Source organism: Cetorhinus maximus, chromosome 21 (genome assembly GCF_964194155.1).
Source record: "Cetorhinus maximus chromosome 21, sCetMax3.hap1.1, whole genome shotgun sequence".
NCBI classification, from domain to species: Eukaryota; Metazoa; Chordata; class Chondrichthyes; order Lamniformes; family Cetorhinidae; genus Cetorhinus; species Cetorhinus maximus.
The window spans coordinates 84849179-84867427 of record NC_135899.1 but is presented as its reverse complement, the minus strand read 5'-3'; the positions used below and the strand labels follow the sequence as shown (position 1 = coordinate 84867427).

The 18249-nt window shown below is 41.7% G+C and overlaps 1 protein-coding gene across 4 annotated transcripts in view; it reads right to left on the bottom strand.

Annotated features, from left to right (window-relative positions):
* Positions 1-18249, bottom strand: part of LOC144696090 (protein phosphatase EYA3-like) — a 64922-nt gene that overhangs the window by 24661 nt on the left and 22012 nt on the right. For 3 of the 4 annotated variants that reach the window (XM_078567339.1, XM_078567341.1, XM_078567340.1), the window contains exons 2-5: positions 11771-11881; positions 10148-10197; positions 7986-8101; positions 7190-7267 (exon numbers count right to left, since the gene is read on the bottom strand). In XM_078567339.1, the coding sequence (XP_078423465.1) occupies positions 7190-7267; positions 7986-8101; positions 10148-10197; positions 11771-11803 (277 nt within the window). In that variant the 5' untranslated portion in view covers positions 11804-11881. Of the gene's footprint in view, positions 1-7189; positions 7268-7985; positions 8102-9774; positions 9799-10147; positions 10198-11770; positions 11882-18249 lie in introns of those variants that run through there. The other variant, XM_078567342.1, reaches the window with a different exon arrangement.

Genomic DNA, 18249 nt, shown 5'->3' with positions numbered 1-18249 from the left:
AGTTCTGGAATTTCCTCCTTGAACCTCTCAACCTCTTTTAAGAAGCTTATTAAAACCTTCTTTAGCCAAGTTTTTGAACACCTGTCCTAACACTGGCTTGAGGTTCAGTGTCAAAGTTTGTTGGATAATGCTCCAGTGAAGCGCCTTGGGATGTTTCACCATGTTAAAGGAGCTACAGAAATGCTAGCTGCTACTGGTGCCCACAGTATGTTTTGATAAATTCTGATGTCAAATGAATGGCATGCTTCCCCTTGAGGTTTCCAGAGTGAAATCCATGAACTAAGCTTCAAGTTGCTAATGTACCCTCTCTTTCTCCTCATCTTGGCCCTATTACCACCCTGCTGGTGATTCCTAGTAGAATTTTTTCTAAAGCTCAAAATACAGAACTCTTTGCCCTGGGGTACAATCCACAATGACAAAACGTTCACATCCGCAATTTAAGTGATAGGATCCAAATAACAGCAAAGTAGGAAAAACTCTGCTGCAAGTTTCCTCCAAAGAACTCCTTTGCTCCTTCGAGTTCTGGTCCACCTCCATGGGAACAGGCCCAAATGCAAGACAAGGCACATTACAGGAGGCAGCGTTAAGCCAGCCCAGTGCTATCTCCCATTAAACCGTTGTCCAGTTATGGTCACATCTCTCACTGCCAGCTGATCTGCTGTCTTTCCTGGGCTTTACAGCCATGAGTCAGGGCCAGGTTCAATCTACATCTTTCTAGGCTCCAACCAAAATGCCTCTTTCTAGCTATAAGTATGCATATGTAGCAGTGTTACCCCTGTGCTCACTTGCATGCACCCACTGGCTGCCGACGTGGAGGTTTTCTATACTTCAGTTTCCTGGTTCCCAGACCAACTCCTTTTCATCTCTTGCCTTCCATTAAGTAACTTACGCTTTCGCTCCCCTCATCTCCTACTCTAAAGCAGAAAATGATGGAAAAAACCTAGTTAACAGTTAAAGAGAGATAGATTATTGATGTTTCAAGTGTGTGTAACATTTCAGCAGAACTGATGAAAGGTTATACAGCCAAAATCTGCCTTTTCTTTTCACAAATGATGCCAGCCATGTTGTACATGTCCAGCATATCTATTTTTAACTCAGCTTGTGCAATTTTTTTTCCTTCTACATTCCTTTCTCTCTGGAGTTCTCAATAGCATAGTGACCACCCAACTCCTTGACCACCTCTCCCCGAGCCACCGCCCCATTCCCTTTCAATCCTCAATAAACTAGATTTCTTTCTGTCCCCAGACTGAAAATCACCCTGTTCAAACTCCCTAATGACACCCTGTATAACTGTGATTGCAGCGCATTATCACCTCATGCTCACTGCAGCCTTAGAAACAACTGACCATGTTATCCTCCTCCACTGCCTTTCCTCATGGCCCATTCCATAGGAGTGGAACCATGTGAAGATGATCTTGTCAGCACAATGCCTTCTCTTACAGGACTTGCACAATCATGGCTGTGCCACAGGCTTCAATCCTTGTCCCTTTAAGGCTCACCTATATGCTGTCACTCAATGGCATTATCTTTAGACATGGGATCACTTTCTATATGTATGCTAACAATTTTCACCTTCATCATCATCCACAATATATGATGCTCATCTGCTTGTCCTAAATCACGTCATGGATGGGCTAGAATTTGGCAAGACTGAATCCATCTTGTCGAGCTCTCACCAGTAGGTTTGCACTTTAACACTCCTCCATCACCCCCCCTCTCCTTCAGATGAAGTTTGATCTTAAGCTGAACTTTGAACCCCACATCCAGGTCCATTACCTATACCACTCACTCTGTCACAAATTCATGCCTTTGCCATCTCAAAACTCAACTTCTCACCAGCTTCCTGACTCCATCCTATAAACTCCGACTTATCCGGAGTTCTATCACCTCCATCCTATCTGGCATCAATTCTTCCTCACCCATCAACCCTATCCCCATCAACCACTACTGGCTGTCCCATCACCTAACAAAATTTCAAAGCCTCTACAAGCTTTTTCAAATTCTCTCAATCTCACACCAGCCTACTTGGTACCATAGAACTTGAATATTGCTGAAAAGAGAGAAATGGTGTTGAGCTTTTTGTCTTGTATTCATCAGGATAAACACAAGAATGTCAAAGTTCAAATGACCTAGTCATTCTGCTGCAGCTGGTTTTGTAGAATTATTGAAGGAAGATTGATCCCAAAGACATTCGACACATTAAAAACACAAGACATTTCTAGGGAGTTTTTGAAAAGTTTTATATTCCTAGCCCTTCTCTATCTTCTCTAAATACATTACATCTTGATTTTTGATTTTTTAATTGCCATGTCGCAGTAATCCCTGCTATGTCTGGTTGTATGAACGCCTTCAAGCTCCCCAGTTTTATTGCACGTGTTGTGTGCATTGTTGTACAGACATTTTAAACTAGTTTTTAATAGGATTTCTTCTCACTTTGTTTAATCATCATTTTGGATTCCCTTCTGTAACTGCATTTATTCCCTTGCCATCAATGTCCTCCCTTACTTTATTTTTTCCTATGTTCTCCTGCTGTTTATATTTAGAATGCTTACTTTTCTTGTAGATCATCTCTCCCCACCCACCCTTAACTAGTTTAAAGCCTTTGCCACCTTTCCTCTAGGATACAGGCCCTATCCTGGTTTAGGTGGAGCCCACCCATCAGTACAGCTCCTTCCTGGTCCAGAACTGATGCCAGTGTTCCAAGAAAAGGCACTCCTCTTTCCCACACTAGCCCTTAAGCCACAAGTTAATTCTGTCAGCTCCTTTGCCAATTTATTTCTGGCTCGGGCAATAATCCAGACACTATTACCCTCAAGGTCCTTATTAATTTAGAGGCCAACACTTGATACTCTTTCAGCAGAACCTCCTTGCTGTCCTACCTAGGTCATTTGTTCCTACATGGAGCATGACAACAGGTTCCCCTCTAGCCACTGACGTGGATATGATATAGAATTTAAAAGGTACAGGGATCAGGTCAAAGGTTATACAGCAGGAATAAAGGTTATATAGTGCCTTCCCTAAAGAAATTCCACATCAATTCTTTGACAGACAAATTGGTCTCTGTTTACATCTTTTGAAGGTTAAAGTGGAATTCAGCAGAATGCCTACTCAGGCTGGGATTTCTACACAGCAGAAATTACCATATTTCTGCAATGGCTCAAAAGATGATTATTCAGTGACTCATTGAGCCACAAGCACCAGAGATGCCCCAGGTTCAATCTAATAGCCTAAACCTGGGTGTACAGGGCACAACATCAAAATTTGCAGGTGACACAAAATTGGAAGCATTATGAACATTTATGAGGATAGAGTAGACTTCAAGATTGCATAGACAGGCTGGTGGAACGGACAGTCACGGGCAGATGAAATTTAATGCAGAGAAATGTGAAGTAGTACGTTTTGGGAGGAAGAATGAAGACAGAACACAAGAAAGAAGAGCAGGAGAAGACCATATGGCCTGCTGCAGCACTCAATATGATCATGGCTGATTTTGACTTCAACTTTCCCACCCGTTCCCCATATGCCTAGATTTCAAGAGACCAAAAATCTCTCAGCCTTAAATATATTCAACGATGGCACATCCACAATCCTCTTGGGTATAGAATTCAAAAGAATCACAACCTTTTTGGGTGAAGAAATTTCTCCACATCTCTGCCCTAAATGATCAGCCTTTTATCCTGATAGAGGCAATGTAAATTAGAGGATATCATTCTAAAGGGAGTGCAGGAACAGAGTGACATACAAACACATGAACAAGGAGGAGTGGGCCATTCAGCCCCTCGAGCCTGCTCTGCCATTTAATAAGATCATGGCTGATCTGATAGTAACCTGAAAGCAGCATCCCACCTACCACCGATAACCCATCGCCCCCTTGCTTACCAAGAATCTATCCACCTCTGTCTTAAAAATATTCAAAGGCTTTGCTTTCACCACCTTTTCAGGGAGAGAGTTCAAAGACTGACAATCCTCAGTGAAAAAATTTTGCCTCACCTCTGCTTTAAATGGTTGACCCCTTATTTTTAAATAGTGACCCCTAGTTCTAGATTCTCCCACAAGAGGAAACATCCTCTCCACATCAAACCTGTCAAGATCCCACAAGATCTTATATGTTTCAATCAAGTTCCCTCTTACTATCCTAAACTCCAGCGAATACAAGCCTAGTCTGTCCAACCTTTCCTCAAAAGACACAACCCACCCATCCCAGGTATTAGTCTGGTAAACCTTCTCTGAACTGCTTCAAATGCATTTACATCCATCCTTAAATGAGGTGACCAATGCTATACAAATATAGTCTCACTAGTGCCCTGTAAAACTGAAGCATAGCCTCCCTACTTTTATATTCAATCCCCCTCACCATAAATGATAACACTCTATTAGCTTTCCTAATGACTTACTGTACTTGCATACTAGCTTTTTGTGATTCTTGCACTAGGACACCCAGATCCCTCTGCACCTCAGAGCTCTGCAATTTCTCACCATTTAGATAATATGCTTCTCTTTTAATCTTCCTGCCAAAATGGACAATTCACATTTTTCCATATTATACTCCATCTGCCGGATCTTTGCCCACTCATTTAACCTATCTATATCCCTTTGTAGCTTCCTTATGTCCTCTTCACAACTTTCCTACCTTTCTTTGTACCACCAAATTTGGCAATCATCCCTTCATCCAAGTCATTTATATAAATTGTAAACAGTTGAGGTCCCAGCACTGATCCTTGTGGCATGCTGCTCGTTACATCTTGTCAACCTGAAAAAGACCCATTTATGCCTACTCTCTGCTTCCTGTTAGCCAGCCAATCTTCTATCCATGCTAATTTGTTACCTCCTATATCATGAGCTTTTATTATCCGCAACAACCTTTGATGTGGCACTTTATGAAATGCCTTCTGGAAAGTACAGTACATCCACTAGTTCCCTTTTATCCACAGCACATGCTACTTCCTCAAAGAACTCCAATGAGTTGATTAAACACGATTTCCCCTTCACAAAACCATGTTGACTCTGCCTGATAACCTTGAGTTTTCCAAGTGCGCTGCTAAAACTTCTTTAACAATAGCTTCTAACATTTTCCCTATGACAGGTGTTAAGCTAACTGGTCTGTAGTTTCCGCTTTCAGTCTCCCTCCCTTTTTGAATAATGGGTGTTACACTTGCTATCTTCCAATCTCTCGGGACCTTCCCCGAATCGAGGGAATTTTGGAAAATTAAAACCAATGCATTAATTATCAGACTAGACACTTCTTTTAAGACCCTAGGATGAAGTCCATTGGGACCCGGGCTCTTGTCAGCCTGCAGCTCCAACAAATTACCATTTCTCTAGTGAATGTAATTTTCCTGACTTCCTTCCCAACTTCCATTTCCTGGTTTATAGCTGCTTCTGGGGTGTTATTTGTATCCTCTATAGTGAAAACTGACCCGAGGTACATGTGCACAAATCACTGAAGGTGGCAGAGCAAGTTGTGAATGAGGTTATGAAGGGTTATGGGATTTGGGATTCTGGACTTTCTAAATAGAGGCATGGAGTACATAGATTACAAAAGCGAGTTATGATGAACTTTTATAAAATGCTGGTTTGGCCTGAACTGGTGTGTTGTGTCTAATTCTAGTGTGTAATTTGATAGATGGTACACACTGCTGCTACTGTGCATCAGTGGTGGAAGGAGTGAATGTTTGTGGATGGGTGCCAATCAAGCAGGCTGCTTTGTCCGGGATGGTGGCAAGCTTCTTGAGTGCTTGACACCATCCAGGACAAAGCAGCCTGCTCGATTGGTACCCCATCCACAAACATTCGCTCCCTCCATCATGATACACACTGGCAGCAGTGACTACCATCTACAAGGTGCACTGCAGGAACTCACCAAGCTTCCTTAGACAGCACCTCCCAAACCCACGACCACTATCATCTAGAAGGACAAGGGTAGCAGACAGATGGGAACACCACAACCTGGAAGTTCCCCTCCAAGTCACTCACCATCCTGACTTGGAAATATATCATTCCTTCACTGTTGCTAGGCCAAAATGCTGGAACTCTCTCCCTAACAGTGGGTGCACCTACACCACATGGACTGCAGCGATTCAAGAAGGCAGCTCGCCACCACCCTCTCAAGGGCAATTAGGGATGGGCAAGAAATGCTGGCCTAGCCAGCAGTGTCCACATTCTGTAAATTAATAAATACAATTCTGAGCGCTGCACATTAGGAAGGATGTGAGGCCTTTAGAGAGGGTGTAGAAAAGGTTTACAAGAATGGCTCCAGGAATGAGAGGTATAATTAGGAGGATAGATTAGAGAAGCTAGGGTCATTCTCTTTAGAAAAGATTGAGCAGAGATTTGATGGAGGTGTTCAAAATCATGAGTGATCTAGACAGAGTAAATAGGGAGAAAACGTTCTCAGTGGCAAAGGAGTCCAAAATGAGAGGACACTGATTTAAGGTGAACTGGCAAAAGCAATTGTGAAACAAGGAAAAACTTTATGTAGCAAGTGGTTAGGATCAGGAATCCACTTCATGAGTGTGATGGAGGCAGATTCAATTGTGATATTCAAAAGGGAAGTGCATAAGCACCTGAAGAAAAGAAACTTGCCAGGCAATAGGGAAAGGGTGGAGGAATGGAACAAACAGTTGTTCTTGTAGAGAGCCAGCAAGGACACAACAGGCTGAATGGCCTCCCTGTGCTATAACCATTCTATAAATCCAATCAACCATTGTATTCTAAGTAAGTTGAATGTAGCCAAAGCAGTACTTCGGCTTCACTACTTGGGTTCGAGAAGTGGAGTTACTCAGCTGGATTTCATACACTGGATCAGTATACATAAACTCCTGCTGTGCATTTTTTTGCTAGCCAGGACCAAGATCAAATTCAGCTGTGCAACCCCTGTAGTTGAATACGCACGGTCAAGGCACACACATGAACATGGCTCTCGAGCAAAGTTCCACAAGTGACCAGTGTAAATAGAGTTGTGCCCAATCAAGGAGTGAACACTTTTGGCAGGGGAAATGAACGTTGAATAAATGCATTCCCTATTGAAAAGACTTTGGAACTAGCCAATCTTTATTTCAAGGATCTGCAAAAGATCAAGTGTAATTATCTCCTCTGGGCCCAATCTTTAAACAGTTTTAACCTCTTTTGCAAGCTACACATTTTAGACAAAATAACTGCAAAGCAGTGACATGCACTGGTAAGATTTTACCTGAACCTGGATATACATCAACAGATGTGTTCCCTGTTGGAGTTTCAGATTCACTGCTTTGAACCACTTCATTTTTAACTATGTAAAGAACAAAGATTAAAAAAAAATAAAAGACAGGTTCAAAGAAACGGACAGATCACTCATCCTTACACACAAAAGCCATTGTTCTCAAATGGAGAAATAATCCACATACAATGGGATTGCATACCATGGTCAACAAATGAGGAAGGAGAGAGAAAGAAGGTTTAATGAAAATGCAAGGAAACATTGAATTTCAGCTATAAAAAACAAAAAATGAAATAAAAAACTCGCCAGGGCTAACAAAGTAGAAAAATTTTGATAAATACAGTATATAAACAGAAAAAAAGTGGTAATGTGGAAAGTAGGCTCACGAAAGTTAGTTGCAGGAGAGACAATAATGATCAATGAAAAAAAAGGAACTTTTTGAAAACAGGATGAGAATTATTGAAGATGTTAACCAGCATGAGGCCCAAATTGGAGGGATCAATACAGGAGAAAAAGCAAAGTGTGTAAATTATAAATTCAGTTTGTAAAAAATGTGGTCTCACCATTCAGACCAGAAGAGAGTTCAAGTATCAATAGAGTCAGCCAGTTGCAGCCAGGATGGCAATCAGGGCCCTCAATGTCTGGGGTAAAAGATGCAGTAGAAAGAAAAAAAAATATCTGCCAGGACTTCCACTCCCAGTAATCACTGTTGAACTGGATGAATGGATATTGGGCTTCACAGCAATCAAGTAGGCACCGGATACTTTAAGTAACCATGAGCTTGACTCACCTTCTGCTTCATTCAGCACAGTTAAATTACTAGCCAGACTGCCAGCCTCAGACTTTTGCACGTCATTTCTATTTGTTTGACTCTGCAGTCTTATTAAGTTCTGCAGTTCTCCAGTCCTGGGGAAAAAGGAAAGAAAGAAAAAAAGTTAAAAATCCTCATATGCGCTATTATTCAACCCTAAAACTTTAAATAATTGAAGTGCAGTTGATGAACCTTCTCCCTATCAATTATTTTTTCTTAAGAAGAATTTCCGGTCCATTCCATCTGATGCCCACCCCTAGCATTCATCAAATCAGAAGCAGGATGATATAGCCAACAGAATCCTATCAACTTGTCCAGACTAGTTTTCACTAGGCAGCAGTGCATAGGCAATTTGTGGATAGTTTCCCCTCTTCATTTAAATAAAATCTAGGTGAACATTGGAAATGAAAGAGGAATATTAGCTTCTCATCTAGAATATGTAATACTAAAAATAAACTCAGCAGTTTGCAGTGCTGAGTTGGAAGAAGGAAGGTTAAGTTGTTCATAATAATACATGAACATGTCCTTCTTTGAACCACTAGAACAAAGGGTTGTTTGTGTTTTCATAGATGACCTCTGCACAACATATGCTATTTAAAAAAAAAGTGATTTTATTAAAAAGTTGTTTGGTAGTTTTTGCCCATTCTGGCCACATTGCATTTTCTTAATGCACATCACTCCACAGATCCACACTACTACTGCACGAGCCAAACCTGCCCACGAATGGCTGTGTTTTGAGAAAAAAAACTGACATGCACAAATTAGAATTGTATCATTACACACATTGGGGTCCAGCAGTTTACCAAAATCACTTTGTTACTGCATTTGGATCCCTCAAGGTTTGCATAAACCACAATTGTACAAAATGTTGTGTGTCAAATCTTTCTTCTTCCTGCCTAGTGGCACATCCATTTCTTCCATTGCTTTAAATCCACCTCAATGCTCTGGGTTGTCTTTATACAAAGCCCCTTTATTTTTATGAACAGCAATATCCCCCACTGCCCCCAACCCAGAGTCCCCCCAACAACAGCCTCACAACTCACAATTGCCTACCAGGAGAACTGGTTTCATGCGATGCTGGGGTGGGGAGGGTGAGAAGTTCACCACTCCGCTGCCATCAGGTGTCAGTATCCCACTGGATATCAGCCCAGTATTAAGTGCTCACTGGGACTGTCTGTAGCGGGGATTGAAACGATGACCACCTGATTCAGAGGTGGGAATGCTACCACTGAATTGAGGCTTACTTAAACCCAACTATAGATTAAAACAAAGTTATTTCAAATCCGACTTCCACATAAACTGGAATATAGATTGCACTGTAACAACTGCCACCGACCGGAAAGGTGTCAGGAACAACTGAGCACGTGCATTACAACCATTGGTGTACACTCAGCTGTTCCTTACACCTTTCTGGTCAGCGGGTGACAGGAGTTGGTGATTTTGAAATATTTAAGAGGGGTCAACTTTACTGCTTTATTAAAAAGCTGCGTTTATTTGAACAAATGAACAAGCGCAGCGACTTCCTATACAGCCCAGCTAGCTCTGTTGTTAGATAATGGGACTCTTAATCCCAGGGTCATGGTTTCAAGCCCCATTTTGAGTGATGATTTTTTCTTAAATATTTTAAGAAATGTTTTTTCTTTTTAAATTTTAAAAAGGTTTCTGGAGAAAAAATATCTACCCGTCACTCCCAGGCATCTTGTATTCACTACTAGAATAAGTATTTGGAAAACAATATTGCTTTATTTAATAATTTGCATGCCTTTACCTTGAATAAAACTTTCCATCATGAATAAAGATCCAAAATAAAATCCATCATAGTCAAATTTTGAACACTGAAGAAAGATATATTAATAGAACGCACAGTTACTAAGGAAACGCATACAAGTTCTTCCACTGTCACTGTATCTGCACATGTGTGGGAAGTGCTCTCCCTAATCTTGCAGTACAAATAAATGTAACCTTAAATTACTGTTTATTAATACATTCAGAGTTTACATACAATACTGTAGCTTTCAATTACTGGCATGGTATTTTGAGATGGTGAAGGCAAGCTGCAGGTTTTCTTCCTGCAGTATTAATAATACTCTAAGCGCATAAAGCATGAACATGATAGATTTCAAATACAAACACCTACAAACCTTAAACATTGCTCATTTGTGGAATCTAAATCATGGCGCGATTTCTTCACCTGTAAAAGCAAAGATATTAACAACAATTTCTTCATAAAAAAAAGCACAGTTGTACACAATTTAAATGATCTATGTAAGGGATTTTAAAGAGTTGGGAGATAGTTCAGGTTACAGTTTCTTCATTCAAGAAAGAAATAAATCCGATCTTGCTATACATCGCTATTGCATACAATTTAGGGTATGGTTAGAAAAACTCAAGTCTCGAGAAACTTCATCACTCCAACCCCCCCACATTCCTAGCAAGAACGGAGGACACAAAAGAACACACTCCCAGAGAAGAACATACAATTCAGAATCAATTGACATCTTGGGAGCCGGATCCTTACCTGCAGTCACTAGGATTTATGGTTATAGCTACATCAACAGCTCAACTTTTCAGGCAGGAAAGAGGGGAGAGGGCAGGCCTGAAAGGGGCAGGCATGAAGGTCGGGGTGTAGGGAGTGATGGGATAGATGCAAGAATATGCAGAGACATATTAAAAAAGTGCTCAGAGGAGCAAAGAAGAAGCTAGAAGTGAGCATAATCGCAGGCTGAACACAAATAAAAATTCTCCCGATTGTGGAACTGCAGGAGTGTAGTCAGAATTTGAGAACCATAAAAGGGATAACAGGATTGTAATGGAAAATGAACAGTTAATGAACTGAAGGGTGATTTCTTTGAAATTTTCTTTTCTTTTGTGCGGTCCATCAGTGCAGACTTTTACTTTCAACTCTGTCTGAAGACCCCTCTCTCAATTGTCAGTTAGTAATATCACTTAAATTATTGTGTATGCAGGCAGGCGGGATGTATTGGTTACTTTCCCCTGGTGAATACATAAGGAAGTAATTTTTTAGTGACTGCCATTGCTACTTTTGCCAATGAGGAAAAAACTTGCAGGAAGTGCATTCCAGATCCTAACCACTCACGGCGTACAAAAGCTTTGCCTCATTTTGCAGTTGTGTCTTTTGCCAATCACCTTAAATCGGTATCCCTTGTCCCCATCACACACTCAGGATCAACTTGGGAGTTGGATCCTTACCTGCAATGACAGGGATAGAGCTAACCATTTGCTGCATAAAAAAGTACACAGTGCAGGCAGATTCAATTGTGGTTTTCAGAAAATAACTTGGATAATTATCTGAAGAGAAAAACTTTGCAGAATTAAGAGGAAAAGGCAGGGGAGTTTGATTAGGTGAGTTGCCATGATGAGCTGAATTGATCTCCTTCTGTGCTGTGACCAGTAGAGGGTAGCGGAGTGGGAAGGGGCAGCAAAAGAGGTAGAGGGAGAGAGAATGAAACAGTGGATGCATGAAAAAGGAGGGGGGCGGGGGGGTGTGTGTGTGTGTGTGTGTGTGTGTGTGTGTGTGTGTGTGTGTGTGCGCGGGTGCGCGCGCGTGTGAAGGGGGAAGGACTGCTTTTGCAGCATATTCACTTCAGAAATAGAACTGAAATTAAAAGAAATTATCCACATAAAATATTGAACCATGGTTAAATAAATACTAACTGCCTCACTGGAAACCAAGATTTAACACAACACAATAAAAATCCAGTAACATTATGGCTTTAGTCAGAAGTGAGCATCACATAACTTACAGGTCGCTCCTGTGAATCCTGTGGATTTTCCATTGAAGTCGAGTTTCGGGATTCTCTCTCCTTTCAAGGTATAGGACAACGATGCTCGTTTGTCTTCCAAGGCTATTACGTCTGAAAAGATTTTCACAGCCTTATATATTCTGATCACAAAAGGTTATGTGATGTCAAATACTCTCAAACTGCTGATTTATTTCAAACTGACATGTGAGACCTCATTTATAGACAAGCCCATCACTAACTGTACCGAGTGAAAGTATTAAGTGCAGCTGCATGGTTAATCCTAGACAGAACAATTAGCTGGATATCAAAGGATAAAATGTTCGATAAACAAGGACACCACATGAAATAATCAGGAGAGTATCCACGTGTAGCTGCTTTTCTACAAATTCACTCAATTTTCTTCCCTCGGATTTATGTTCATATGACTTGCCACTGAATCAAGTAAACTGATATCCAATAATTAAACAACAGAAAAACTTCTTTTCTGAATGCATGTGAACTGCAAGTAAGGTGGTTAAATGACTTAGAGAACCTGTATCATAAACAAATGAAGCACTGCAAATCCACTGTGGGAAGTAGGGTACAAGCGTCATATATAAATTGTTTAATTTTAAACCTTGATGCAGAGAATCCCTGCAAATAATGCCACACAACCAGAGCAGTTGCTCCTTAAATTCTGGATAACAGCTATCCAAATGAAAAAAGCAGCACCATTGTAGCATTTTTGAAAAATACTTTTGTTGCTGTATTCTAATAATGTGCAAAAAAGCCAACATTTTACAGAAAAAGTCAGAGATCTGTTGAGAGACAGAAATCCGAGGAGTTCAAGGTACCCTGACATTCCTCCTACAGACCTCTATTTGAAAATCCAAGATACAAATAATGAAGTTTGGGCAAGCGGAAAGGGCAGTTACATTATCTGAAGGCCGTTTTGTAAAGTGGTGAGCAATATTATTACAAATATTAAATATGTGAGCTCTTAAGTAGAGTCATATTTTCCGTTGCATCACACAATATATTGTGTTTCGATCTCCATAGAGACCAATAACATTTCAAGGGAAATTTGAACTCAGTTATTAACTGAAGGAACTACGCCACAAGATTTCACATTTTAAAAACTTTACTATTCAAGAGTTAAACAAAGCAAATATTAACTTAACACTATATTTGTAAACACTTATACTTCAGAGTTAAAAATCTCAACAAAATGTAAATACTGATACTTAAAACTTTTCCACTTTTACTTCTACCCAAGAGTTCCCCCATGTGTTACAGGATCTTGAGAGTTCACTAACTTCTCCTGGGACCTAAGGAATGCCACAGCTCTCCGAAATTCACTTTTGTTCCCCTTAGTGTTCCAACTAATCTCAGAGACATGCCACTAGCATTCAGCCAAGCAACCTTCTGACTCTCTTTCAATATCTTATTAATAACCTAGACCTTGGTGTATGTAGCACAATTTCAAGAATTGCTGATGATACGAAACTTGGAAGCATTGTGATCTGAGAGAAGGATAGTGCAAAGCTTCAAAACAACAAAGACAAGTTGGTGGAATGGGCGAACAAGTGGCAGATGAAGTTCAATTGAGAGAAATGGGAAGCAATCAATTTTGGTAGGAAGAACATGAAGATGCATAACTCTGAAGGGGGTGCAGGAGTTGAGGGACCTGGGTGTATATATGCCAAGTCATTGAAGGTGGTCAGAAAGGTTGAGAGAGTGGTAAAGTGGTTAATAATGCATTCAGTATCCTAGGCTACATTAACAGGGGCATAGAGTGCAAAAGCAAAAAAGGGAGGTTATGTAGAAGTTGTATAAGACAATAGTTTGACCTCAACGGACGCCGCACTTCAGCAAACATGAGAAAGCATTGGAGAGAGTGCAGAAAAGAATCACAAAAATGGTTCCAGGGATGAGGAACTTCAGTTATGATGATAGATTGGAGAAGTTAGCACTGTTTTCCTTGGAGAAGAGAAGGCAGAGAGGAGATTTGATAGACGTATTCAAAATCATGAGGGGTCTGGACAGAGTAGATAGGGAGAAACTGTTTCCACTCGTGAAAGGAACGAGAACAAGGAGACATAAATTGAAAGTAATCGGCAAAAGAAACAAAAACAACATGAGGAAAAACTTTGTTTTAAGTGAGCGGCTGGGATCTGAAATGCACTGCCTGAGTGTGTGGTGGAGGCAGGTTCAATCAAGGTATTCAAAAGGAAATTAGACTGTTATCTGAAAAGGAAGAATGTGCAGGGTTAGGGGGGGGGAAGGCAGGGGAATGGCACTAGGTGAACTGCTCGTTCAGAGAACCAATGTAGACACAACAGGCGAATGGCCTCTTCTTGCATTGTAATAATTCTGTGAGTGTGTACTCCCCCACCTCACTCATTCTTGATTATTGGCTTTAAATCAAAAACCACCCTGTGTTTCTGATGACCCTTTGCTCTAGTAGGTTATCTTTATGCCTTCTCCAAACACCAACTAAAACATTGAGTGTTGTCTCCCCTTTTTTCAACATGTTGAAACTTTTCATCTTGCACTCATCACGACACAGCGCAAGAATACCAATATAAGAGGACAACAACAATTTATACTGTATGAGAAGAGAGTGCTAATTGGTTGGCAAGTGGACTCTGACTGGTAGAGGCTTTGCCATGGAGAATGCACTAATTGATGGTGACTAACAATTAACTGCCAAGCATTGTTTGAAATTTAAACCAGGCAGCTGGATTCTGATTGGTCAAGGCATTGCCCCGAGGAATGAGTCAGCGAATGGTTGTCACTTATTTTGTTTAGCTGAAACGGGCACAGTGTACACCAGGTTCTGTCTGTAAAGAGCAGAACCCTGTATATTAATATATGTAGCTTCCAGTACACACAAATGCGCCACACTGCGAGCCCAACTGACAATCTTAAAATTGGTTGTCAGAGTAATTCTTAGCACATTGAGAATTATTTAGCAAATGTTGTCCAGTCGTGGAATCACATCTAATGTTGGACACCGTGTTTTGAATTTTGCAAGCGCGGGGTGGTTGGGCAGTCTGCACCTTACCTGTTGCAAACAGCAGCTGGGACATGTTGTTTGATACAATCAGCCAGTCTTTGGAACGTACAGCCCACACAACTGGCATCACACTGGCACTGAAATTCATGAACCGCACTACTCATTTGTGTGATAGGTAGAACGTCTTTTTGGCTTCACGGCAGCATCTGCTAGTGGTGAATACCACTTGCGGTGAAACAGCTAGCTTCACCTGTTGCTCAAATTTTTGAGATACTTTGCCCCTCTAGGGTAATCTGAGGCAGGCCAAAAGTGACGGCCTTAGGCCCATTCATGAGTGATATACGGTGCAAAACGATCTGATCAGGGTAGCCATTATCCTGCACGATGCGCCCTATTTCACATTCAAGCTTACATGGTGATCAAATGGCTCCGGCCCTATTTACAAGGTTGCTGATAAGGCCAATCTTACAGCATGTGGAGCTATAAGAATCCCAACACGTATACTGACCAGTAAAGGTAGGCTTGTGGTAGACCATGGTAGAGAATCCTCTGACAGAGTTCTCAATTAGTACATCAAGGACAGAGTTTATTTGACTGCTCCATTTCAAAGGTGAATTTGAGCGCAGGATGGAGCCCATTAAGGCATGCAAGAAAATTATTACATGCAACTGCAGATTTAAATATAGCGAACGTACCATCCACATATTGGAAATATGAGAGAGGTTAGAGGTGTGGTGTCAATCCATTGAAGGCATGTTTCTCATGGAACCCAATAAAGGTGTTTGAGAGCCCTGGGCCTAGAGGGAGTCCCATGGCGCCATCTATTTGGGCATATATGGTGTCATTAAAACTGAACTCAATGAGTTGCCGAGCTCATAAGTTCAATGAGTACCGATTCACGCAATGGCAGTGCTTCTGCCAATCAGAGTCCACTTGCCAACCAACCAGCACTATCTTCTCATACAGCATACATTGTTGTTTTCCCCTTATATTGGTTATTCTTGCTAAGTGTCCTGATGAGTGCAAGACAAAAAGTTTCAACATGTTTCTTTTTACAGCAATGCTCGAGCTCTATACTACCAAATGACTATAAACTAAATCATTTGTGTTTTTCTGTGATAAATCACATAGATTAAAACCAAAGCAAAACAGTACCTTGCTGCATAACCAATTTCCACAGCATCAGGGGTGCTCCAAACAGAAATTCAAACCAATTATCTTTATCCTCAAAACATCCTTTTAACTCTGTGGCCCACATGAATAACTTATATTTCAAATGGGGACAACTGCAATCTTACCAGATTCGCTGGTCCCATCAAGAAGCCCAAATAGATCACCCATTGTTTAGAAGTGCTTTTCACAGCTTCTTTCATTTGGGGCACTACATGAATAATTTAAACCTCCCCAGTCTACACTCCAACTTCAAAGGCTTTACTGGGATGCCTAGTGACAAACGGATCCTTCAGAGGAGATCCGGAGAGGCCACTATAATCCTGGGTGTGAACAGGACTCCCCCTTTGATTCATAATTACCTGAGGAGTGTTTTATCAGTCTCTGGACTTCCATTTATCTTACATTTAAAAATTCAATTCCCAAAATTAAAAGTTATACCTCTAAAAGATATGAATAAGACCAGATATTCCTAACAACTGTACAAACACACCCAAGAAATAAACCAGGATATTTATTATATGGTAAAGTATTCAAGAAACAAATCTGAAACCATAGATACCGAAATGATAAAAGCAAAAAACTGCGGATGCTGGAAATCCAAAACAAAAATAAAAATACCTGGAAAAACTCAGCAGGTCTGGCGGCATCTGCAGAAAGGAACAGAGTTAACGTTTCGAGTCGGTATGACTCTTCAACAGAACTAAGTAAAAATACAAGAGGAGAAATATAAGCTGGTTTAGGGGGGGGGGAAGGGGGGGAAGAAAGTAGAGCTGGATAGAGGGCCAGTGATAGGTGGAGATAGCCAAAAGATGTCATAGACAAAAAGGACAAAGAGGTGTTGAAGGTGATGACATTATCAAAGGAATGTGCTAATTAAGGGTAGAAAGCAGGACAAGCAAGGTATAGATAGCCCTAGTGGGGGTGGGGTGAAGGAATCGAAATAGGCTGAAAGGTAGAGATAAAACAATGGATGGAAATACATTTAAAAATAATGGAAATAGGTGGGAATAAGAAAAATCTATATAAGTTATTGGAAGAGAAAAAAAAAAGGGGGGGGGGGGGGGAGGAGATCGGAAAGGGGGTGGGGATGGAGGAGAGAGTTCATGATCTAAAATTGTTGAATTCAATATTCAGTCCGGAAGGCTGTAAAGTGCTTAGTCGGAAGATGAGGTGCTGTTCCTCCAGTTTGCGTTGAGCTTCACTGGAACAATGCAGCAGGCCAAGGATGGACATGTGGGCATGAGAGCAGGGTGGAGTGTTGAAATGGCAAGCGACAGGGAGGTCTGGGTAATGCTTGCGGACAGACCGAAGGTGTTCTGCAAAGCGGTCACCCAGTCTGCGTTTGGTCTCTCCAATGTAGAGGAAACCGCATTGGGTGCAACGAATGCAGTAGACTAAATTGAGGGAAGTGCAAGTGAAATGCTGCTTCACTTGAAAGGAGTGTTTGGGCCCTTGGATGGTGAGGAGAGGGGAAGTAAAGGGGCAGGTGTTGCACCTTCTGCGGTTGTATGGGAAGGTGCTGTGGGAGGGGGCTGAGGTGTAGGGGGTGATGGAGGAGTGGACCAGGGTGTCCCGGAGGGAACGATCCCTGCGGAATGCCACCAGGGGGGTGAAGGGAAGATGTGTTTGGTGATGGCATCATGCTGGAGTTGGCGGAAATGGCGGAGGATGATCCTTTGAATGCGGAGGCTGGTGGGGTGATAAGTGAGGACAAGGGGGACCCTATCATGTTTCTGGGAGGGAGAGGAAGGTGTGAGGGCGGATGCGCGGGAGATGGGCCGGACACGGTTGAGGGCCCTGTCAACCGCCGTGGGTGGAAAACCTCGGTTAAGGAAGAAGGAGGACATGTCAGGAGGAACTGTTTTTGAAAGTGGCATCATCAGAACAGATGCGACGGAGGCGAAGGAACTGAGAGAATGGGATAGAGTCCTTACAGGAAGCGGGGAGTGAGGACCTGTAGTCAAGGTAGCTGTGAGAGTCGGTAGGCTTGTAATGGATATTGGTGGACAGTCTATCACCAGAAATTGAGACAGAGGGGTCAAGGAAGGGAAGGGAAGTGTCAGAGATGGACCATGTGAAAATGATGGAGGGGTGGAAATTGGAAGCAAAATTAATAAATTTTTCCAGGTCCAGACGAGAGCATGAAGCAGCACCGAAGCTGGAGAAAGAGTTGTGGGAGGGGGCCGGAGTAGGACTGGAACAAGGAATGTTCCACATACCCCATAAAGAGACAGGCATAACTGGGGCCCATGCGGGTACCCATAACGACACCTTTTATTTGGAGGAAATGAGAGGAGTTTAAGGAGAA